The 24782-nt window shown below is 43.3% G+C and overlaps 2 protein-coding genes across 12 annotated transcripts in view; one reads left to right on the top strand and one right to left on the bottom strand.

Annotated features, from left to right (window-relative positions):
* Positions 1 to 7778, top strand: part of CARS2 (cysteinyl-tRNA synthetase 2, mitochondrial) — a 41696-nt gene extending 33918 nt beyond the window's left edge. For all 6 annotated transcript variants that reach the window (XM_065829643.2, XM_065829645.2, XM_065829644.2 and 3 more), the window contains 3 exons: positions 1151 to 1249; positions 4250 to 4513; positions 7599 to 7778. In XM_065829643.2, coding sequence (XP_065685715.2) covers positions 1151 to 1249; positions 4250 to 4513; positions 7599 to 7673 — 438 coding nt within the window. In that variant the 3' untranslated portion in view covers positions 7674 to 7778. The remainder of the gene's footprint in view (positions 1 to 1150; positions 1250 to 4249; positions 4514 to 7598) is intronic.
* A 1060-nt stretch (positions 7779 to 8838) lies between these two features.
* The window catches only part of NAXD (NAD(P)HX dehydratase), a 53379-nt gene continuing 37435 nt past the window's right edge, over positions 8839 to 24782 (bottom strand). For all 6 annotated transcript variants that reach the window (XM_065829650.2, XM_065829648.2, XM_071807306.1 and 3 more), the window contains 5 exons: positions 24393 to 24443; positions 24208 to 24312; positions 23741 to 23861; positions 14789 to 14909; positions 8839 to 11151 (listed from right to left, as the gene is read on the bottom strand). In XM_065829650.2, coding sequence (XP_065685722.1) covers positions 11001 to 11151; positions 14789 to 14909; positions 23741 to 23861; positions 24208 to 24312; positions 24393 to 24443 — 549 coding nt within the window. In that variant the 3' untranslated portion in view covers positions 8839 to 11000. The remainder of the gene's footprint in view (positions 11152 to 14788; positions 14910 to 23740; positions 23862 to 24207; positions 24313 to 24392; positions 24444 to 24782) is intronic.

The following is a 24782-nucleotide window of genomic DNA, read 5'->3' as shown; positions in this document are numbered from 1 at the left end:
AGCTTTATCTTTACAAAATGCCTCTCTGAACAAATCCCAGACCTGAAGCAGTTTGCAGCAGGGATCTGTGACAGCATTACAGCTCCTAGGCACAAGTAGCCCCATTTTGCTGGTTGTTTCCCCTAAATTCCTTCTGTCAACCATTTTGTTGAGAATTGGGTGGGGTATTTGCAGGGCAGGTGGCTCAGGTTTCTGGTTGGGGTGGTGGACCTTGTCTGGGTGCAGCCTGGCTGCCTGAGCATTACCCCTTACTGGCTGTGCATGTAGTTTTTGGCCTTAAGAACTGAGTAAATTCGCAGAAGCATAACTGCTCATCCCTTTCTTTAACTTTCTTGCTATTCTTACCTTAGTTGGCACATTCTTGTTTGTTCCCTCAGCGCCCTGCTTCACCCCCTTCCAGTTCAGATCTCTTGCAAATTTTAGGTTATGGCTTATCTCAGGCCTTAATGGATATGTTGGATAAAATCCAGTGCCAGCTGCTAGTTTGGTTGTCTATGTCATCACTCTTTTTTTTTTTTAGGCAAGGTTAGTCCCCTAAATTGCTTCTGAGTTTATCATTTAATCTTGATTTTTTTGTGTGTGTGTGAAATAAATATGGAGGAAAGAAAGAAATACATGTGTTCTTAAAATTGCTATTCTATCGCTGTTCCTGGTGGTTGCTGATGCTACCAGGGTATGACAAAACACCATAAACTATCTCAAAGCAGTCTTCACGTTGTTTAAATCCATGAGACTCAAAACAGGATTTGATTTTTCTTTTTTAAACAATTGATTTTATAGGTAGCCTTTGAGCTGGGATTTTATTCTTTTATTTTGTTTTCATACACACAGCCCTTTCATGCCCAGAAGTGTTATTTTTAAGTCTAATTTACTGTACACATGTAACGCAGGGCAGCTTCATGCATCTCTTCTCCTCGCTGTGCATGCTGGTAATAAGCTCTTCCCCTCTCCCATTTACGTAAATCTTTTTCCTTTGTGTTGTGAGATGCTTTTGTATCTCTGTAAAAGTTCCTGTCTGGGCAGGTGTTACTGATGGAGATAGATCTGTAGATTTAGTCATAGTTTTCCCTTGTGGACTGGGCTGCAGAGAGATGCTGAGTTCTGTAATATGTATTGACTGGACAATCTCTTTTGAGTGTTTTTTAAACAGGATGCTGGATCTCCTAGAAGCTCTGTTGTGTATGGAAGCATTATTTCCTATATAGAAGGCTTTTTTAATGCCCTTGGGATGTCCTTTGGAGAAAAACAGGTATGAAACATCACTTCTATGTGTACTAGCACATGGTAGCAGTGCCAGCGTTACGTTTTACAGAACACTTTCCAAAAGCATCTGATGTAACAAAATTATTTATGGTTTTAGTAACCCTTTCTGCCCCGCTTGCAATTTCTCCTGTGGTGTCTTAGGAGAGCATGTGAGCAGGTAGAACAAAGTGTGCGCTTTTTTCTTCTCAGAGGTGCTCCCATGCGACTTCTGGAGCAATTGTGCTGAGGAGATGAAAGTCTGAGGGAGGAATTAATGAAACAAGAAAAAGTTAGCATTGGAGGCCTTTAAGTTGGTCCTCTGATGTGTCTAGCTTTCCCTGCCTCTTCCTCTTCTTCCTGATGGTTGCACTCAGGCTGACTTTCATAGCTGTACAGATATTTTTGATTGTGATCTCCCTGCAGAGAGATGGGGGGCCCATCACTGGAAGTACCTTACATATCCTCTGGTGCTTGGACAGGTAGGAATAGGGAGGGGGGAAAAGAAAGGGAGAGATAAGCTCAAAGCAAAATACCCTGTTGGGGGCTGGCAGGCTGTTCTGTCCTCCCCTTCTGTTCAAATCTGGAGCTGAATACCAAAGAAGTTGAAAACTTTCTTTAGAGAAACTGTTCTGCAAAAATTTGGGAGAGGGAGAAGAAGATAAAATATAAATAACCTTATTCATCCTTTGGAAGTCAGACAGTATAGTGATAAATTTATGTATTTACTTTACCTCTTTGTGGATTTTTCCACAAAATTTCTTTCAAAACAGTGGTTGGGTGTGATTTGGCTGTGTGTTACTCCTCTTAAGCCGTGGTTTGTCGTGTTGGTTTTTGGTGGCACACTAAACACTTGTATTTGTCTGTAAGTTGGGTGACAAAATCATTCCTCCAGATTCTGGGATGTCTGCATGCAGGTGCCTGCTGCACCTATAATTTTGCTGAAACAATTGTCTGAATGCTTTTCTTTTTTGTATGCTGTGCGAGTTTCTCTCAGGCAGCAGGGTCAGCAGAAGATGCTGGTGCGAGGTAAGGCAGGAAGGAAGGAGCAGCATGTCAGACTCTTCTCTGCCCCTCTCCTCTTTCAGCTTCTAGTAAATTAATCAAAATCTTCATCAGGAAGGTTTGCGGGCTGCTGCAAGCTAAACGGTGCAGGGATTGTTCTCTGACCTCAAGACCAGCCACAACAGCTCAGCATCCGAACTTTCTTGTTCCTTAGCCAGGTGGCCCCGGGCACGTGGCATCTGAAGAGATGATGGGTGGAAACCATCATGCCTGTTTTAGAGCTGGGGAGCAAAGCTGAGGGCTCTTTCTCTGCCAAGGAGTGCTGTGCTGCAGGTGCAGGCAGGTGATCATCTGTGGGGTAGGCAAGGGCCAAATTGCCATATAAAACGTCTTGTGAGCTCTTTGGATTGATCTGTGTTGCAGGAGAAGAAATTACAGATCAGCCCTGAGAGGCTACACAGTGTGTTATGCAGAAATTGGATCGTTTCATCTCCTAAAGCTGCCCATCCTCTTGGAGGATCTTGCCTTGTGTCATGAGTAGGTGCCTGGTTTGAACTTTGGCAGTGGTGTTTGTAGAGGAATGTTTCTTGCTCTGTTCATCATTTGTCTTCCCATTCCCTTCTGTATTCAAGCATTTATCCTGCTCTTTTACCTGCCCCAGCTTACAATGGAGCATTTCTGGCACTTAGATTTATTACCTTCTTCAATCTCATAAACTTCTTCTTTAGTATGTTCATGTGTTTTGAAAGTTTGAGGAATTTGCTGCCTTTCATGATTGTGGAGAGCATTGAGCATCTCACGCTCTGTCTCTGACAGCTTCCCCCTCGCCTCCTTCTCCTCCTCTTTGTTTGCTTCGGTCAGTGACCTCTGAAACTACTCCCTTTCATTTCCATCCTGCTGTTTGGTGACTAAATACGGTCCCCTCTGGCTTTAATTACTCAGCTGCTCCTCTGCTCCCACTCGAGCGTCGCTGCCAGCAACTTTACCCCCTGACCTTGCTGTGCTTTACATTTCATTGCTCCCTTGTCTGCTCCCCCTCTCGTATCTTAGTGGTAAAATACCGCGATGGCCTTTTCTTCTTGATTGGAGGTTTGTCCTTTCCCTCCCCATTAGGAGTTTGCTTCTAATGAGAAACGGGGATGGTATCTTGGCCATCTCTGCCATCATCTCCTTCTCCAAGGAGTTGCCTTCCTCTTCTGCTGGCCCCCCAGCTCCCGCCCCAGCAGCCATCAGAAGAGCATGGCCATCCTGTCCCTGTGATGTCGACCAGCAAGACTTTGGCCAAGCCAGAGGGAGCTGAGGGAGCTCAGAGCTGGGTGAGGGGAGGAGGGGGCCAGGCAGTGGCCAGAGAAGACCCACTGTGTGCGGTGGTTGCTGCCCTGTCAGGTCTTGTTGGGCAGCTGAACCTTTGGATAAGGTGGATCAGATAAAAGTTCTGTGGATTTGTGGAGGTTTTCTGTAGATGCAAGGAGAAAGGGTAGTCTAGAGACTTGAAGCCGAGACACTTTTCCTGGTTTGTGTTTCGTGAAGAGGGTCTGCAGCTCAAAGGCCGAGGAGGAGGCTGGAGCGTTCTCTGGAGCTGCCGACGTTTGAAGCCAAGGGGCTGTCTGAGCTGGTGATGGGGCTTCCCTTGCTGTCAGGTGGTTGTTACGAGGCTTTTCTTCCATTTGTCTAATCTGCTTTTAATATATGCACGCTTCTGGCATCTTGGAGGTTTCCTGTGGTGATGAGTTCCGCAGTTGGGTTATGCAGCATGTTACGTTCACGTGAGAGCCCTCTGCTCCAAGATAGACACCTGTATAGGAATACTCTGAACTACCACCAAATATAACTCCACTGGAGCTTTTTGTCCAACATTAGTGAGATTGTAACACTTGAATCATACCAGTACAACAGAAAATGCACAATTGAGAGGTGACGAGGCCTCAGTGTGTGCTACTGAGTTGGGATGGATTTTCTTCAAATTGCTCTCTGGTGTTTGTAAAGCAACCTGTTTGATTTCTAGGTGGCTCTGGCAGGAGGCGACTCGGCTCTGCTCTCCAGCGTCATTGAGGAGCTGGTCAGGTTCCGTGCGAAGGTCCGTCACTACGCGCTGGCTCTGCCAGACGCAGCGGCAGAAGCCGTGCCGATGGAGGGTGCCGTGGGAACCAAGGGAGCACAACAGGAACAGAAGGCAAAGAGACAGCAGTTACTGCAGGAGAGAAAACCCCTCCTGGAGGCCTGTGACAGCCTGCGTGGAGACCTTGCTGCCTTTGGAATCCACATCAAGGTAACCGGCAGTAATCTTCTTTGTGAGACCACTAGTTATTTTTTTAAGAAAACGTTTATTTTTGCCCTTTGAGCCTTTTCAACAGCTTTCAGTGTTGTGCTCTGCTCCCTGCACGACTGCAGTGGCTGGAGAGGTGGAAGTTAAGCCCTTGGTTGGTGGTGCTGTGAGTCTTCTCCTCTGCTCCCCTGCAGCCTCGTGTCTCCATGCAGGCTGTAGCTATTATACTTCTGCAGTTCCCAAGGGTGCACCATTTACCCGCTGAAAATCCTGTAAGGTTCAGAAAGCCCTAGGTTGCCCAAGTTCAATCCAGACGGAAAGGAGTGATACTGTGTGCAGTCTTTGAAAAGATCGTAGAGGAACTGGAAAGTAAACTGGGATGACTTATGAAAATAATGCTTTCCCTCTACCGTCCCTGCATTCCCCCACCCAAAATGCTCAGTCCTCATGAGAAAGCCCCTTCTATCTCCAGCAGCTCCATTCCCAGCTGTTCCTGAGCCCTAAGTACTTTGCCAGATTCCTGTACCACTCCTCTCTCAACCTTGCTTTCTGCTTTCATCCTATACCTAATGCCACTGTGCTTTTCCTTTACCCCAACGGTGTCTCCTGCTCAAGAGAAATCCCTTCACTGCCTTACTGTCTCCTCCTGGTCCCCAGGTGCTATGTTACGTCAATGGTTGCTGCCTCTCCCAGTTCCTCTTAATTCACAGCCCTTCTCACCTCTGCTCCAGCCCTTCTAGGGTCAGCGTTGTTTCTCGCATGTGGAATAATCCTCCCCTTTTTCTCCAGTGTTTCTTCCTCTGTCCAGTTCATGCTGCTCCTTTTTTTCCCCTCACTTGAGCCTTGAATTTGTCAACGGGAGGATGTAAAGCACGATGACATTAGGGAGTGACAGCATATATCCTCTCTAATTGCTGAATGTGAGAGCTGTCATTTGCCAGTGTACCTAAGAAAACCAAACGTGAAGTGTGGTCAGCTGTCCTGCAATCTCAGATGAAAGCAAGCGCGCTGATACAGACTGCGGTGAGGGCCAAAGTGCAGCGGAGCTGAGCTGCAGCTGTGAAAGCGAAGGAAGGCTGTGGGAAGGTGAAACATCTGCTTCCTTCACTTGTTTGTATGTAGCTGAGTCCTCGCTCTACTCATCTGTCAAGAAAGTTTGCAAATCCAAACAACTGCACTGAGACAAAGTCTTGGAGAAGATGACTCCCCTTTGATCTTTCTGGCAAAAGGGCTGCAGTCCCACCCCCACCCTTTTGAAGATTTGTTTTGCTTTCTTTTTAAAGGGATTTATGGACATTTAATATCCTAGAGATTTGCCTTAGTCAGGATTCAGCCCATTGCATTAACTTCAACATTTTTTCAATAACCAGAAGCTTGGCATAGTCTGTCTCCTACCTGTCCCAGAGGGGTTTGCTGCTGAAGACAAAGCACAAGTGCACGTATGAGCACACACGGCACGTGCCCAAAGCCAAACTCCTTTTTTTGCTGATACTGTGGAAGTACCTGGAGGTGTGCTGAGAAGGCTGCCCAGATCCTGCCTTTGCAAATCCCAGAAGAGTCCTGCACACCAAGCGATGCAGTTCCTCGCACAGGCTCACTGGAGCACGTGTGCCACAGGATGTGTCCCTACTCAAAGGAGGTCTCTCTCCACCCTCGGGCTCAGCATGAGTCTGCTTGGCTGGGTGGGTTGGCTATTGCCAAAACCCCTGCGGTCCTGCTTGTTAATAAGAACTTGAGGAAGGAATTAGATTTTATTTTTTCTATGCAGCCTCTGATTTCTGTGAAGCTCCCATGAGCCCCATGACATGCAGGCAGTCATGTCAATGTTCTTTCCGTCTGTCATGTGCGGCTGAAGTCAGCAGCAACTTCTCAAGTCCACGTGCAGAAGGAAAAGCAGCAGAACAAATGGAGCAAACGAGCCTCATCTCCACGCAGAATAGACTAGGAACCCCCAGTTTGGGGCTGGGCAGGGAGGGCTTGTCCGCTCTAGGGTGCGAGTAGTGACTTAGAAAATGCTAGTAACTGAATTCCTTTAAAAATTAGCTTTGCAGGAAGGGTAGTTTCTCCTTCGGCTTTTCTCCTTCAGCTCGTGAGTTCGTGATCTCTGTACACTGGCTTCTTCTCTCATGCTGCTCAATGCAGAGAATGTTCTGTTATTTGAAGTTACGGAACTTGGAATAACCTGATGAAACTATGCCCTGGTCTGCCATGTCATGTCCAGAGAGGTTGTGGAGTCTCCTTCTCTGGAGACATTCAGGACCCGCCTGGACACCTTCCTGTGTGATCTGCTCTGGGTGAACCTGCTTCAGCAAGTGGGTTGGACTGGATGATCTCCAGAGCTCCCTTCCAACCCCAACCATTTGGTGACAGTGTGCTTGAAATGCAATCTAATCTGTGCTACTAAATAAAATGTAGTAATTGGGTATTTATGCATCAAAACCAGTTTTCACTTCAATGCAAATAAAATTCTACATTGTATTCCAGCCTCTCATGAGTCAGAACTCATGCGACATTGTCAGCTTTCAATATTCAGATCAACTTTTGTTTTATTTTCAACAATTTTAGTCAAGCGGCTGGATCTTAACAGTCAGCAATGCTCAGTTTGACTGAAATGCTCTCTTTCACAAATATGACAGTAGTGCATTACAGAGATTTACAGCAACAGGCTGCTATCCTAAAATTCAGGAGATCAAATGCTAAGCAGTATGTTGTCATGCATTAGCCATAAGAAGAGCTGTTTTCCGTGGCCATGAGCCATTTCAATACGAAAATCTGATTGCCTGAGTTTAACAGAAAATACTGAGGTAAGAGACCACACACCGCTGCAGCATCCTACGCTGAAGAGGTGACATTTCTACTGTGGGTTTTTTCCTTCTTAACAAGGAAGAATTGTCTGGGTTTGTTTTATCGAGAGTTATTAGTATCAATGGCACTTGGGTGGGATGGTATGGCCGCCTGTTTTACTGAACTGCATTAATAGCTTTGCTGAATGAAGCCTGGTTAAAACCCTGTGTCTCCAGATACCTACACATGTGTGATACCGGTGGCTCCAGAGTGCTGGGATTGACCTGCAAACTTCTTCTTACAGGACAGAGCTGCTGTTTCAACCTGGGAAATCGTAGAAGGAGGGCAAGCAGAGCCTCAGACTGAGAAGAAAAGCTGATCCTTCATCCTTGAACTTGTTTTGTTTGTTTTTTGTTTGTTTCAGCTACTTTGGCAACACTTGTAAATAGTAACTTTCTAAATAAAAAAAGTCTTTGGAACACAATGGCCAACAAAGATCTACTATAATCTGAGCAAACCTGTTGACACTACCACGAGGTGAATACCTATGGGCCTGGCAGCAGGTGTGCAGGTGGTGGAAGAAGCATTGGGAATACAGGGGAGCAGCTTGTGCTGCCCACACAGGGAGTGCCTCAGCCCCACTCCTACGTGCTCTGCTCTCTCCCCCACTGGGCTGAGCTGGTGCTGAGAATTGAAATGTCGTGAAGATGGAGTGAAGACAGAGGCAAGAACTCAGGCCTGTCTTTGAGTGAAGAAACAGTTTCATGCCTAGTGGTTTGAACAATTGTGTTCCCCTCAGGCAGGGAAGGAGGTGATGCTTTTAGCCTTGAAGTGTTTCATTATTGCAGTGTGGCTGTTTTGGTCCTGTGAAATCTTTAACCAGGATATGCTGGTGTCCAGTTATCTGTAAGGTTTGGTATCTATCTATCTCCTCAGCTTGCTTTGGCACAGAATACACTGAAATTTCCCTAGCGCTGGGAGGGCAGCAAGCTCAGGATCTCTCCACCAGAACTGGAAAGACATCATTAGTATGTGTAGTTATTACCTGTTCAGTTACCTTTTTCCTTTTGCCATGTTTGTCTTAAAAAGTCCGCTGGATGGTGCAGCTGTCAGCAGGCGCAGAGCCCTGCCTTGCACGTGAGGCGACCTCTGTTCTAACAGCTGAGTTTATATGGGACTTGTACTTTACCTATGGGTGCACTTTCTTAAAATCCATTTATAAAGAGAGAACAAAAATAAGAACACGAGTCCATCTACACGGAATTTGAAAATACAGCTCTCACAAATCCACTCAACAGGATAAAGGCTTTTATTGGTTGAGAATAAAAGGTGCAGCTGTTTTTCTGCTCCCTTTCTGGGTATTGGTACCCCTAGAGAAGATGGGGGAAGGTCTCTGTCAGCACTTTCACAGAGGCTTATTTGATGCTGTTGATGTTTTAAATCTGAGTGCCTGTATTGCTCTACTCAGCTAGAAGGAATGGGGAACCATCAGCTCAGCTTCTGTGGGAAATGTGACCGGAACACACCAAACAAAGTACACACAATTAATTTGCTATTATTTTTATTTCCTACCAAAAGAAACTGCTACATTTCCAGAATGTTTAAAAATTGTAACAATTTGTATACATTAGTGAATAACAAGAGTTACAACTTCTGTGTAGATTTAAAGCCAACACAGCAGGTGGAAATCTGTACTGAGCTCTGTTAATTGACTGACTTCGCCTACAAATGCCATTTAGATTATAATACCACTGATGTTCTAAATACACAAAAAAAGAGAGCTCATTTTAAAGGAAATCCAGTAGCTGTTTTAAAATCAGTTTTAACTTCTGATTTTATTTAAAAGGAGTCAGGCTTCTCCAGTAGTTTTAGGGGGAAAAACAACAGTAGCTAAGTTTCCCCAAAGATGTAGACAGTTTACAAAACTGCTTAAATTAAACACCAAAACCCATCTCTTATGAGTCGACATTGCTCTAATCTAAAAAGTCTGTGAACCCTCATAGACCAAAATGAGCAAACATTTAAAAACCTATTTTTTTAAAATAGGTAATTGGTTTAAAAAGAAAAACAAACAAAAAAAATGCATCAGGGTGAGGTAGTAGTCACAGTGCATCCAGAAATATCAACTATAAGGGCTGAAAGGAAACACTTGGAGCAGCCTTTCTAATTGCAAGTGCTTTCTGTGGGCAGCTATTGCAAGGTACCAAATGCCATCTCACGTATGCACGACATCGTGCGCTCATCTAGAGCTGGATCAGTGGAAAAGAGGGGCTGCAGTGAGTATATAACACCTGTTGCAATAACCAGACACAGGATATGCTTGTTTCTGCACTTCTTTAATAAAGAGTATATACACTTGGAGCTAGATTGCAGGTTTAAGGCCAGAACCCACTTCCAGACCTTACAGGAAGTTGTGTAAATGAAGTTGTGTGAACCTGCCCCTCTCTCCATATTGGTTCAATCCCTGCAAGCTTTGACTGAATTTCCAAAAATCTAAGAAATGATACTGTGCAAAATCCCACACAACTTCCCCTTTATAACAAACACTCATCTACTCAGCCAGCCAGGACTTCTGCTGTTAAGGCCATTCCTGTCCTGCTAAAGACCGAGTAAAAAGCCCCTAACGCCCGGTGCTGCACTCAGAGCTCGAACACCAACCATTGTTTTCCTATTCCTGCCTTTGACGTGCAGCGTCCGGCTGCCTGCGCAGCACTGAGTGCAGGGTTATGTATGTGCTGCTGTCTGCCTTTTGTTCCTGATTCAATTCCTATTCCCGCTGGTTAATGAAGAGCCACCTCTGCAGCTGTACAGCCGTCGCCTCAGAGCTGTAACGCAGCGGGCAACGCGAGGTTTGAAAGCACTTCACGCTTCTGCGATCACTGAGAGTGTGACCGGTTAGTTCAGTGAGGAATCAGTAAGTTTCTTACCCTACCTCCTACCTGTCCAAGTGATAATTTCACCAAGTTCATCATAGCAAGTTCTAGAAGATTCAAGGCCAGCTAAAGGAACAGAAAATATTCTTTCCAGGTAAGCGTAATTACTGCTTAATGCTAAGACACCTACAGTATATCCTTATTCTACCATGGGGGAACTTTTTCCAAAAATACCCAAGACATTGCAGGAAGGGGTATATTCTTGGAACAGATGCTGCCTCTGGGACTGGGAATGGGAAAAGGCAACTAATTACATTCAAAATCTACAGCAACTCTCATGCGTTCCCTTTCCAAAGAGGCTGACTTCTTGCTTCTTAATATATGAGCATGGCAAAAAATGAAGTGCAATAGCTAATTCTAGACAGAGGGTCTAAGAACATGACAACCTTGGTGCAATCCAAGAAATTCAGTTGAGCTGGTGGAAGAATTTTATCTAGAGTATCAAGTGCATTTTATTTTTTTTGCTGTTCACACTTTAGTTATTGCTCAATAACTATCAAAAAGAACAGAGGAATACTTTCAGTTTAGTTTTATTATATTATAACAGATCTGCAACTACAGCTTATCTCAGCCAAAACATTTTTGTATTCCAAACTCTTAAAAAATATCTACATTAATCATATTTTTCTATTCTTAAAAATAAAAAAATCTACCTAGCATACCAATGCTGCTACAGCACTTGAAAGGGTGCATTACTTATGTAAATTCTACGGTAAATGTAATTACTCTTGCAGTCATCACTCTTCCTTGTCATCTTCTCTGCTGCTTTGGCTTCAGGTTTCAAAAAGTTTGTTGAAAGCTGTTCCAACTTCTGAAACCATGTCAGAGGCAGTCATTGAACGTCCAAATTTTTGAAAGGCCTGGTGGTTAGACTGCCTCGTAAGAGAGCAAGCGCCAAATGCAGCCACTAGAAAGGGATTTTGACTACAAGAAAACAAACAACAAAACAACAAACAGAAAATGCAATGTTAAAAACAAAATCTGAACGCTCTTGTGTAATTGATAAGGTGGCGGACATAATCTTTGTACCCATAAATTTTTGTCAGCATTGCTGGAAAGGCCTCTTAAGCAAACATCTGTATTTTGTCAGACTCTGCACTGCAGAGCATCTTTGGTTGATTTTTTAACAAATACTTCCCCTGGCACAGCATGTGACTGACTGAGCAGCATCACTAGGGCTGAAGGATGCAAAAGGAAGACGTGCTTGAAAGCAGGTAAGAAGGTTTTCCATGTCAAGTTTTAGCAATGTGAAACTCCAGTCCTTTCATTCAGAGGAAGACTGATGTCTCACCTGGCTGCCTTTTCACTCCTTTTCCTCCCCACTCGCTGGCTAACTCCATTTTGTATTGCAGGGGGTGGGGGAAGGACGTGGGCATGCGGACAGGAGATGATTTTTTAACAGGGCCCGAGTCGCTGCTCCAGGGCCTTCATTAGATCAGCTTAAAATGGACAGTAGTACAACACAACAGACACTAAGGCACATTCTCTTAGTGCCTCCTACATGCTTACAAACTGCCTAAGAGTGTCCCCAGCCCCACGTCCCCTAGTTCTGAGCCTCCCCTGGGCAGGCAGGGCAGCCCTGCTGCCTCCAGAGCCCCTTCTCACAGGCTGGGCCACAGGAGCTGCTGCCTCGCAGCTCCAGAGCAGAGGAAAACAACTGTGGAATAATTCTGCAGCCAGCCCTGGGCTCCAGTTGCTGCTGGCCAAAAAGCTAAGAGAGCTCAGCCCTGGCTGGGACACAGCTGTCCCACTAAGTCACTAAGGACCTGCTGACTCATGTGCCAAGGAAGAGCTTTGTGAAGGATCACAATATAAAGCACAGGCAAAACAGAAAGTGAGTTTACAACTATAGAATCACAGAATGTCCTGGGCTGGAAGGGACTCACAAGGACCATTGAGTCCAACTCCTGTCCCTGCACAGGACAACCCCACAGTTCACACCATGTGTCTGAGGATGTTGTCCAGTCTCTTCTTGAACACTGTCAGGCTTGGGGCCGTTGACACCTCCCTGGGGAGCCTGTTCCAGTGCTCCACCACCCTCTGGGGGAAGAACCTTTTCTAATGTCCAACCTAAACCTCCCCTGGCACATCTTCTTGCCATTCCCTTGGGTTCTGTCACTGGTCACCAGAGAGAAGAGATCAGCACCTGCCCTTCCTCCTCCCCTTGTGAGGAAGCTGTAGCCCCATGAGGTCTCCTCTCAGTCTCCTCTTCTCCAGGCTGAACAAACCAAGTGACTTTAGCTGTTCCTCATACGGCTTCCCCACCAAACCCTTCACCAACTTTGTGTCCCTCTTCTGGACACTCTCTAGTAGCTTTATCTCCTTTTTATCTTTTGTCACCCAGAACTGCACACAGTACTCCAGGTGAGGCCGCATCAGTGCAGAGCAGAGCGGGACAATCACCTCCCTGGCCCAGCTGGCAATGCTGTGCTTGATGCACCCAGGACACGGGTGGCCCTCTTGGCTGCCAGGGCACACTGCTGGCTCATGTTCACTTGCCCTTAGGTGTTACCAGGGCAGCTTTGAGTATTTTTTCCTCAAAAACATCAACTTCTTACACTCGTCAAGGTGCAGGAGTGATTATTTAAGACACCTTGAGAATCAACCTTGGATGCCCAAATACTGCTCTGAAACAAAAGCTATGCACAAGCTTCTGGGCTGAAGACATGTGAAGCACGTAGTTCTAAGGCTACTGCACAACCAGTCTGACACAGACCACACTCCAAAGGTATTGCCTCAGCATCCTCTCTACTTAACAGGAGAATCCTACCTACTACACCACTAGCACCCCTGAAAGCCAGTGCAATCTTTGTTTCGAAAATCCTGCTCTGCGTATACCTGTTCTGAAACAGAGCCAGGCCTAAGCATGGAAGGACTGCAGGCAGTCCAGCCACCAAGGTGATGCCCCCATTCAAGGAACCCAAAAAGCTCCTCCTTTCCTGTAACAAATGCCTGAGATCCACAGGACTGGGAGAGCAGGTGTTTCCGAAGGGTCACCTTCACACCACCACAGCAGAAACTATGTATTGCTGATGCCAATTATACTCTCCCACTTTTCCTTCATCTATAAAATAAAGGAGTTTCTGAGCCAGCTGTTCAGAAGAGGCAGAGAAGCCCAAGTAAGGAGAGGTTGGAGAACAGGTGCTGCATTTGTTAATCTCTCCAACAATTTAATACTGATCTGTTGTACACTATGCAAAAATGAAGTCACACTTTTAATGAAGTAAAACAAAGTTTCTCCTGTACTGGCAGCTGCAACTTTAGATAAACAATCTTGGTTTCATTTTTCATTCTGGGTATGTTGGATTTCAGATCTGGTTCAACTGATCCCTCATTCTTCCTGGGGCACCCACTGCAGTGCTCTCACAGTAAGACAAGCACGGACTAGTTAACTCCCATGGACATCTTTCAGTTACTTAAAAGGGGCCTATAAAAAAGATGGGGACAGACTTTTTAGCAGGGCCTGTTGCAACAGGACAAGGGGTAATGGTTTTGAACTAGAAGAAGGAGATTCAGGCTAGTCTCGAGGAAGAAATTTTTTACAGTGAGGGTGGTGAAACACTGGTCCAGGTTGCCCAGAGAGGTGGTAGATGCCCCATCCCTGGAGACATTCCAGGCCAGGCTGGATGGGGCTCTGAGCAACCTGATCTAGTTGAAGATGTCCCTGCTTATTGCAGGGGGTTGGACCAGAAGGCCTTTCAATGTCTCTTCCAACCCAAACTATTCTATGATTCTGTGATCTGTGTGCATCTGCATGTAGCATCCAAGACTACAAAACCTCTCCACTCCTCAAGCTTCAATTCCTCATTACTTATCGGCAAGAGGGACTCTTATTCCCGAACAGCTTGTGTCAAGGTTCCTTTCATCTTTATTTACAGCAGCGACTGTCACAGAAATACGACGTGACTAGATGGACCAAGTAGTTGGACAGGAACTGACATAATTTAACAAAAGAGTAAACAGCCCACTGCAGCTGCATGACTGCTCTATGTACAACCAAACTGAACTGCCATTTGGCCTTAAAATGGTTGCCCTCTTTGAAACTATATTTTATTTGCAAGTTTCAACTTACCTGCCCCACTGAATTACTTGGGTGCAATGCAAGAGGATTTACCAAATTACAAAAATAAATCTAAATGACACGTTTTCTGAATTACAGAGATGTTACTGCCAGTGACTGCTGCTTATTTATTCTTCATACTTTCTGCTTGCATTCAATTCCTTTGAAAACACATGCTCCATATATATATATATCTGTATCTATCTATATGTATCTGCAGATATATATATATATATATGTATGTCCTTAGGAACTGATCCAGGTTCACACTTTTCTACGTCAAACTTGGGAGATGTTAGATTACTGTAAAGCCTATCTTATTAAAATTCTAACTACTATGTAGACTGCTGTAGAACATCCTGCCATTCTTTAAAAGCACATGGCTACCTTAATCCCAACGACTCCAATTTCATTTGGAAATTGCTATAGCAGGTCGACAACAGTTGTGACAGGAGAACACAGACTCACGAGAATTAAGAAGTGACTAGTTAATGTTCATACCCATTTGTTTTTTCTGCTCCAGCAAGGAATGCCCAGTGCGCTAAGACTCCAAGAGAACCAGACAGGAGGTCTCCCTGTCCACCACATCTCCGGCTGCTTCCTTCGTGACTGCACACAAGTACTACAAACAAAAACCAAAAAACAAAGTCATGTGCATTTTTTCTTCTCTTTACAATGGTATCACTGTAGCTGTGAGGGTTTTAACCTCTGAGGCACACAGCGATTAACAGGGGACAGGTTAATCACAGGCAGCAGCATATGCTGAAATACACTATTCTTGCAAGAAAATTATTGCATTAACATTTAAAATATACTTTTCTAATTGCTTTTCAATCCTTTACAAGTGACACTGTACAACTGCACATTTTCTCCACTCAGCCTGCACAGAAGATTCAGTCGCTAATGAGTTTACTGATTCACTGATGCTGCCACGATGAGCAACCACCACAAAATGAAGCAGGTCCCTCCACAAAGCCATTGTACAAACACAGCCCTCAGAGCCTCTGACCTTTGGAGTTTACAAATGTAAACCAAGGTGTTTCACAAAGAGCAAATGCAAAATGGAATCAAAATCTCAGATCTTCTGCCATGCCCATCAGAAAGGTATTTTACTGAAACCCACCTTTCCCTTAGGCTTTGTAAAAACCATATGCAAAGAGAGATCTCTTCTTCTGCTCATCAACAGTGTCCTGAGTACCCACATAAGCTTCTGTCAGCAGTGACGCGGTAGGTAAGCTCTGTCAGAATATCAGATGTTACATTTCTATTTTAAATATACAAAGGACCTTGCTCAAACTCATCTCTTCGTGGAGCTTTAACTAAGAACAAGCAAATGGTTTCACTAAATCAGACTCCTTTGTTCTCCACTCTCAACAAGCCCAAGCAGGAAGCCTGAAGGACACATAAGACACAGCAAAAGAAAAGCACACCAATTCTGTTGCCTTTCTCTAAACCCTCTTGTGGGTATGTATCTACCCTCAGCTTTCCTTCTTGCTAGGCTCTGAAAAAACACTCCTAGAAGAATGGAAGAGCTGGCAGAATCACTGGGGGCCAAGTAGCGATCCTTCGCATCTCCAGTCAGCTACTGGGGAGCTGCTCGGGTCCAGGACTGTGCACACAACCATTTGTGAGATCCCGAGCATGCCAAGCACACAAGCAGAGTACAAAGCAAGATGTTACTTGGACAATGAGCTCTTACCTTAATTTTCCTCAAGTGACCTCTCAGGTGTATGAACAGAGCAGCCCAGGTGTTTTACAGGGAGTACTACCCATATTTTAAAAGGATTTTTTTTTTCTTACAAAACAATGGGAAAAAAATCTGCACAAAATTGCAGGACTTGCAGGTAAACCTTCTTAAATAGCAAGAGGCAAACGACTACTTAGCACAAGTAAACCCTTTCCAGTCCATTAGCATAGTTCGTTTCTGCTTTTCGTTACTCAGTGCAGCAAGGAATTGCGCTTCACTTCCATTCCCTACCAACTATTCCAGCAGTAATCGCTGGAGGCCAGGCAGTTGTGCATTTTTGCTGCCACTGAGAGGGCAAAGATTCATTAGTCACCATGAACAGAGCAGACAGCGCTGCAGTGTTGCCAGCAGTTAATTTTCCCACTCTTCTCTCCCCTCCCCCATCCCTCCCAAATTAAGATTCTGGATGTGTTTCTCAGTGAGTAGTTAATGTCATGTTTCACAAGCGTGATGCTCTTCCGAGTTAGCTGTTTGGAAAAGGTAGGCCCTTTCAGGTGGCATGGCTTATTAAAAAAAAAAAAATATATATATATATATATACAGTGCTTTGGAGAAATTACCTCTAATTCTGCTACTTTGAAGATGGTATCTCACAGGATTTTCACTTTGAGGGCTTGAACTCCTGGCAGGAGGCAGGATGGAAATCCTCTGTTCAAAAGCTTTGGGCCTTCTGACTGACAGCTGAGCACAAGCCCTTGCTTATTAGCTGTATGTCACCATCTGCCACTATTCTCTAGCCCCACAACCTTCCAGGCTGTTTTGAGCTGTGCAGGAAAGCAAGACCTCCTCAAACTAGGCCAATTATAATACCTTCCTATAAAAAAAAAAAAAAAAAGTGGTCTTTTGTTTGTGTGTTGTGGTTTTTTTTCTTTTGGAAAAGTAAGTCTCAAATATGTGCAACTACCTCACAGGCAACAACAAAAGCAGACCTTTGTACTCTGCACAGAGATGCTGGAAAACAAATCCACGCAACAGCTTCAAAGAAGCACAACTGCAGGAAATTTACTTCAATGAGGAGGGAAAGGTATAACGCTCTGGCAATTCTCGCGCAGGGGCTCAGTTCCTCAAAGAACATCTCAAAATAAAAGGGAGATGAACACGACAACAGGCAACGGGAAAAGGAATCAAAACCTCCTCTGAAGTGTAGCCGCTGTTAAGAGCTTTTAAAATAAAAGAAGGAATCCCACACTACCATCTAGACAAAGTGGCACGCCACCAAATCTGCAAAGGACAAAGTCTGCCTGATGCTTTTCCCAGCCTGCTCCTAGAACAATACAAATCAAAGTGCCGTCCAACATCCCCCACCGAACACCTGTGACCTGCTGTGAAGGCAGCTCAAGCAGATCTTTGAGGACCACGGGGGTGACGTCCCTGTGTGCTGCGCTGAGCCGTGACAACCAGCGGCAGTGTTACAAGACCTCGATTAGATGGTCATGACCAAATAGCGGCGATGCTGAGAAGGCGGGTAGTTCTGTTCCCTGGAGAGATGCAGAACATGTATTTACATGAGGATGAAGTATTTTTCGGTTCATTGCTCGGTGAGGCTACACCACGTTCAACTAGGGATGAACACATGCATCAGAAAACTTAGAAAACGTGGTTTGCGGAATAGCTGAGGAGACCAAGACAACTGGATGCTGAACAAGGAAAATGCAAAGACTGAAATCACCACAATGTGCCAGTGTTGAAAGGCAACAATGGGGCCACTTAAAGTCAATGAGCCTGACACCAGTCCCAACCAAAATAACAGAGAGGTTCATCTGTGGTTCAACTGACAGACCTTAAGAGACAGAAACATACAGCCAGTGCTGGTCACAGTAGCTGCTGGGGCAGGATGTCTTGTTTCGGTTGTTAATAGGTCTGGGCTACCAGATCTCATGTCATCATTTCGCAGAGTGATGAATCAAAACAAACAAAAAACCAAAAAACCCAAAGAAGCAAACAAAAGCAAACCAGCAAACAAAAAAACCCCACCATAACCAACAACAGCAAGCCACGCCAAACTTTCATTGTAATTAATAGACAGTCTTTTAATGAAAACTGATTTGTATCAAGTAACATCCTGAAAAGACCCAACTTCCTAGCACTTACCCATGGAGCGTACACACACTATCATAATAAAAGGCTAAATGAAATAAAAACATTGTTGTTGAAGAAATCGTTGAATGAAGTATGGCAAGGAGATCTGCTTGAGTCAGAACCACCACAGCCCTATTCAATAGTTTCAACATAATCTCAGTGATTAAACAGCCAGAACCGTATGCAGCAAATGTCCCTCACATACTGTCACCCGGATTTCTTGCTTACCTAAGTCCATCAGAACAGTTTGTACTAAAGTAAGAGTGCAACAGAAAAAAAAAATAAATAGAAGAAAAAGGCTGTCATACTGACAGAATATTGGAAAGTAGAAATTCAAGAGTTTTAAGTTCTGAATAATTAAAAATTCTATACCAGACTTCCTGGGTACCTACGGGCAAGTCATTTAGTAGCTCTATGCTTAATATATTTTAGGCCATAAAATAAGTTATCATCCCTCCCTTTTCAGCAGGCCTTGAAGATAAAATAAACATTAGCATTTGGAGAAGCATTTGGACCATGGTATCATGCTTAACTATGCCGTTGCCAGCAAGTTTTAAGCTGATGGAACTTCCAGCTCAAACTGTGCTGGCAGATCAAAAGCCCAGAATGACCCATTTAGGAGTATTGTATGCTTAATTAGAAGGAAAAAAAAAAAAACCAACCAAAAAAGCCTGTTAGGTAACTGAAAATAGTTGCCCTCTCTATGAAAGAAAAAAAAAAAAAGGAATTTAGTAGTTTTGGTGAGATCAAGCACAGAGTTAATGTGGAAGCACAAATTTTGCTCTGGCTGTACACAGGCAGCCCTACTTACAACACTGGCTCCTCAGCACATTAGTTAGAAAAGCAAAGGCCCACGTAGTATAAAAAGTAACATATATGCCCGCATGTTCTTGATTCACAATGTCCACACAGTAGTGTGTTTCTATTTAGAACACAAAATGTGAAATATAGGATAGCTAGTTAAGGCTAAACACTTACTACCGATGATGATAAAGGTTGAAGAACCTGCGTGAAACAGCACACTTACTGAGACTGCAGTCCAGAAGGCAGCCTGGAGATTAAAATTTAATTCTTGAATCTCGGACGTCCTGAACAAGTTGCCTGCACTTGTTTTGCTTTTACAGAGCAGGAGTGCTACACTTTAGGATCCTAATGTGCACAAGGATCCGTACATGGAAGGTACGATCATTCTGCCTTCTGATATAATCCAACTGTATTAGATCAGCTAATATCAGCTACCCACAGAACAACAAATACTCTCATTTAATTAAAGGTTTAAGATTTCCCTTTACTATGCAAAACAACGTAGCTGTCAAAGGACCACTGTGCTCCACCAAAAGCAAGACTCAGGTTTAGACCAATACTAGATTTGAGTAAAATCTTCTACCAATATACATCTCTGACCTGGCAGATGTTTATGCTAGTAAGAAATTTATCTTTTTCCTTTTGCAAGTTAATTCACAAAACTACATAGCTGGAGATTGTGGACTCCCAGAGGTATGTCCCAGGGTACATACAGACAGGGAAACCAAGATTAATGACTTGTGCTGGAGAAATCACTCCATGTGGAAAGTGTAAGCTGGCTTTTATATAAAGGGTGCTTATACTTTTATATTCCCTAAACACATTTTTAAAACTTAGATAGGTCCTTGAGTGTGAGAGATCAGGCGATTTAGGTTAAAAGAAAATAATCCAAATTTTACACGGTGTTTCTAGAACAGGTGCAGCAGCCAGGGGATGCTGTGATGGCAGATGAGCAATGCCAGGCAGACGGTGGCTGGGCTGTGTGTGCAATGGGGAGCACAGCAGCTGAGGGGACGGGAACCGCGACCTCCCTGGTTTGCTCCCTCTGCAGAGGCAGGAGCAGAGACAAAGGTGCTGCCTCTCAAGTTAAAATCCAGGCAGAATCTGCTGGGCAGCTGGACGCAGAAGGAGCTTTTAGCTGAGCGAGCCAGGGGCTGAAAAGCCCTGAATGGCTTCCTTTCCAGCTGTACAGGGAATGAATGGCAGAAATTAGAAGTACTGCACGGGGATTTCTGGCAAGCACTGGCTTTTTACCCCATATTCAGTGCTCAACAATCCCTCTCACATGCTTCTTTGCTTCTCTTGAGCAGAGCTGGGCAACAGCAGGGAAACTATGTTTGGCTGTTGGCTCTAAGTAAAAGCAGTCACAGGCAGAAGTGGGCTGGTTACCCATAAAGTCTGCCTTTTGGAAGGGAGGTATTGGGGAAAATACAGATAAACTCATTATGACATTGACATTAAAATCAACTTTAAAAAAAATCCAAATCCCCTACTTCAAGGACCTAACCAAATTTTAAACATGTTAGGAACTATGACTGGTATAACCACACTTTATTACTGACCAGTTCTCCAAAGAATAATAAAAATAAAACCTTAGAGAGCTGTGCCCTAGTGAATAAAAGCTGACTTACCTTTTACCCACAGGCTGAGTACTCATTCCTACCCTGGTCAGTGATGGCACTGATATCACCTACCAAGAGCATGGTGAAGCCCACGTTTGCAGAGCAGGGAATCAACAACTGTAGACCAAGCTATAACGTGAAATTGCAAAAGGAAAGACAAAAAGAGTATATAAAGCTTAATTTAAAATCTTGGTGATTACGTTTACAGGGAAGTTGGCAGCTCATAACTGAAAGAGAGACAAATTTTAGAAAAACCTCCTTTATAATGGAGGACTGGCACTAGTTTCACCGAGGCCTTGTACACGATTCAGTACTGATTTTAAGGCCAGAAGAAACCACCTGCATCATCTAATCTGATCTGTAAAAACAAACATCAGAGCCATCCAGATATTCCACAGTTTGGGAATCCATCAAAATTCCAGGTACATTATTGCTATAGCTAATTTTTTTCTTAATAAAAATCCGCCTTGTTTTTAATCTGAATTTATTAAGCTTCAGCTTCCAACCAGAACTTATTGTGCCTGTCTGCACAGAATACAGAGCTATCTGCTGACAGTAATCCTTCACCACACCTGTGCTTCCAGTTCACTATCAAATCAACCACTAACCTTTTTCATCTTCAACTAACAGAAGTAAATTGGATACTGAATTTCCTACAGACTCACGAAATAGAGTACTGTGAAAATAACCACCACAATCACTATAACCTATGGAGTATTCAGCAAGCCAGCCTTCCCTGCTGCAAAATCCTGCATCCTCAGCAACCCTCTCTTCCACAACAGCCAAGCATAGGACACTAAAAGCCACATGAAGTTTGCAATTTCTAGTTTTTCTGGAGAGCACTGAGACTACTTTTTTTTCCAGAAAGCACGTATGCAGTATAATCCCAAATGAGAAAGTTTAGAAGCGGAAACTACAGTATCAGTGTGCTAAGCACATGAGCTCAAGTAGAAAATGCCTGACAACAGGTATGGTTTAAACACTACAAACAGATGACATGAAAAATAGGCAAGAGGATGAGGAGTATGCAGATCTTTTCATAATATTTGATTGTGCTCAGAGGATATTGGCCTGAACCAAGGATGTGGATTTCCCTCACACTGGCATCGTGATGTATGCTGTCTCAGCTGAAAGAAAATTACATCAGACCAAAAGTACAGACACATGAAAAAAGCAGAAGTTAAGAGCGAAAAACCTGGTGGAGAGTTCAAAGTCAGTGACGTGACAACATGTTCTGTGTTGCGGCACAGAGCAGACAGTAAAATCTCCTTTCTCAGTGTAATTTCACATTTGAGAAGCTTTTAAAAAATTGAACAACAGTAATTCCCAGACCCAAAGAACATTTTTGTTAAAAGGAAGCTGAGGCCTATAGTTTCTGCAAAATTGTCAAGAACCTTATTGCAAGCAACACAAATCCTAAAAACAGTGTTTGTAACAGACATCATAACCTGTATTAAACCTGACAACCACTTTTTAAGGCTGAGCAATGCTGCCTGTAGTGTCCGTAATCCAGGAGAGCGAAAGCATCAGTGATAGAACCAAGGTAAGAACAAGAAAGGCGCCTACAGCTGGCCAGCAAACAACTGCTAAAAAGGCACAGGATTGGTCTTATTTCAAATCAAAAAGCCACTTAACTAAAAGAAAAACAAAAATAAAAACGAAAGCATCAGAGCACAAAGAACAAGGGGAAAAAAAAAAATAAACAACAACAACAAAAAGGTCCAAAAGCACACAAGACATTCACAAAACTTGTGCTGCACCTGAACATTCGAAATTGAAACTGGAAAGAGTTTCAGTTATTTCCTGATTTTCTGAATCCTGATTTAAAAGTGACGACATGAACTGAGTGTCCACTCTCTCCAGCAACGGTGGGGGTATGCTTATCTCAAGAATAACAGCTCAAGAGGAGAAGAGAGATATCCCAGGTAAGGTGCCCAATTGAAAGCCCTCAGTCAGTTTTCTCAACGTTCATTTAAAAAAAAAAAGCAACAATCTTGCATAAAAAGAACACTGTTGACATAAAAACAGAGAAAGAAGACATACTGCAGTGCTCTAAAGCTCTCCACATGGTATAAACTGGAGCCAGGCTATTTTATCCTCTGAGTTCGTTGTCCCTGACACCTGGCCTGACCGTCCCAGGTTACAAATCAGGTCTGCTACAGGTGCAAATATGAAAGGAGACTTCACACAGGGCAACCTGGGTGCTTTGTGACCCGCCAAAGTCCGTCAGCACATCTGCATAACTACATTGCTTCCACATCCCAGCTTGCTTGACGGTCTGCTGTAGCATCTGTACAAACGGAGGGACATGGAAAGTGTCTCTGCACGAGCCAGCTGCCATATTACATCTGGTTTTCTGTTATAAAAGACTCCCATGGCTCCCAATAATGAAAAATTGACTGTATATACAAAATGGTTCTGAAGAAACATAAACATTTATCAGAGATTAGCATTTCAAGTAATTAGAGGCAGAGCTGCTGCTTGTTATGTATGTGAAATAAGACCAGTCAAAATGCAATGAAGGCACTCATGAATTAATTTTATACTGATCACAGTAAAGGATCAGCACAAAATCCATCAGATAGGCTGCTAATTTCATTAAGTATACTTTAACCATATTAGTAAGTGACTGTTTTAAAAAGTTGTAATGACAACCTGCAGTTAATTTTCTGTTTGTTTTTTAAATTGCCAGTGCTAATGTACAAGTCATATACGTACATGCTAATCTACAGCCCCACGGTGGATGGTATCGAGGAACTGAGCAGCTCATGAACCTTAAAAAGTCTTCATTTTTCAGACACACCAATATATGGTGAAACAACACCATTATTCTGCATTAATTTAGCAATATCTATCCTTACACAGGCTATATACCCTCATACAGGCTATATCAACTAATGATTTAAAAACAGATCATAAAGATTAAAATAATAATTTCTCAATACCTGCGTAACGTAAAATGTAGGTTACAGCCATTTAAATGAAAAAATCAGTAACATTTTCAGCAAATAAATTAAGTTGCACTCTTAAAATATCAACTTCCATAATCCTCTAAAGGCGATCTGCAAAGAGAGTCATCCCCCCCCTTCAGTCTTTGGGGAAATACAGTCAACCATTCACTACATAGTCCAACCACTGGACTACGACTGAAAGCAAACAAACAAACAAAACACGCTGCTGAAAGCAAAAGGCTTCACTTACCTTTCTCTCCATCTGAAATCAGATCTCTTTCTCCCTTTTGAACAATTGTCAAATTCCCCATGGCTTGGCTGAGTCTTAATACACATCCATGGTGATCACTACTGTCTACGGGGTCTCTAAGCTACAACACAAGAATGCCATACACAGTACATATTTTACTGCTAGAACAACATATTCTAATACATGCTACTTCAGGATATGGGGGTGGGGGGAAAGCAGCATCATCAGTCTTTTCAGGTATTTTTTTCTATTCCCATTGCCGTGCCAAAAAATGTAAAGGAAAGGGTCGTCTTTACAAAGTAATTCCATTTCAGAATATGCATTGTTGTGGCAATTATCCCATGGAATGCTTCTTTTGCACATAAGAGACAGCAAATAATGTTCGACCCAGTAATAAGCTGTTCATTTTTAAAGATTAAAAGACTAAACTTGCACAAACTTAAATAGCAAGAAAGAAAACAGCTCACCATGGCTTCATATAGTCTACTAAACTCCATATAGTTTGGAGTGAGAATAGCTCGCTGGTAGCCTTGAATAAGAGAAGGCTGCTGGGAAATGAGCCACAGTCCATCCTGCAAAAACCAGTAAGAACAACATTTACTGAATAAATTCTTCAATGTCAAACCACTGACTGAATCAAGAAAATACTTACAGCATCGATAATGATAGGAATTCCTTTCACTTTTGATTTTTCTATAATACCCTGCAAAAAATGCAGATAACTTTAAGGTGTTTGCTAATTTAAATCTCGTTAAGATCCAAAACAAATTCATACAATAAATCCAGTCATATAAGTTGTTTTTACAAAATAAGATAGAAAAAAATCTGCTCATCTGCTATATTCTGCAAACTAATACAAGACATTTTCATATCAACTGGTAGTTTTACAGCTACATTGTTTTCCCCCTGGTTCAAGTATAAGCAGTGTCAACAGGGTTTCCATAATGATGCTTCAGTGTTGCTACGAAAACAAGCAAGCAATCTCACTCTCTCTGTTGCAGGAGGCATGCAATGCCAGTGTAAATTGTACATAGCAAACATA

The sequence above is a fragment of the Patagioenas fasciata genome, chromosome 1 (assembly GCF_037038585.1).
Source record: "Patagioenas fasciata isolate bPatFas1 chromosome 1, bPatFas1.hap1, whole genome shotgun sequence".
In the NCBI taxonomy this organism is placed as follows: Eukaryota; Metazoa; Chordata; class Aves; order Columbiformes; family Columbidae; genus Patagioenas; species Patagioenas fasciata.
The sequence above is the reverse complement of the archived record's forward strand: the minus strand, read 5'-3'. Positions and strand labels throughout refer to the sequence as shown.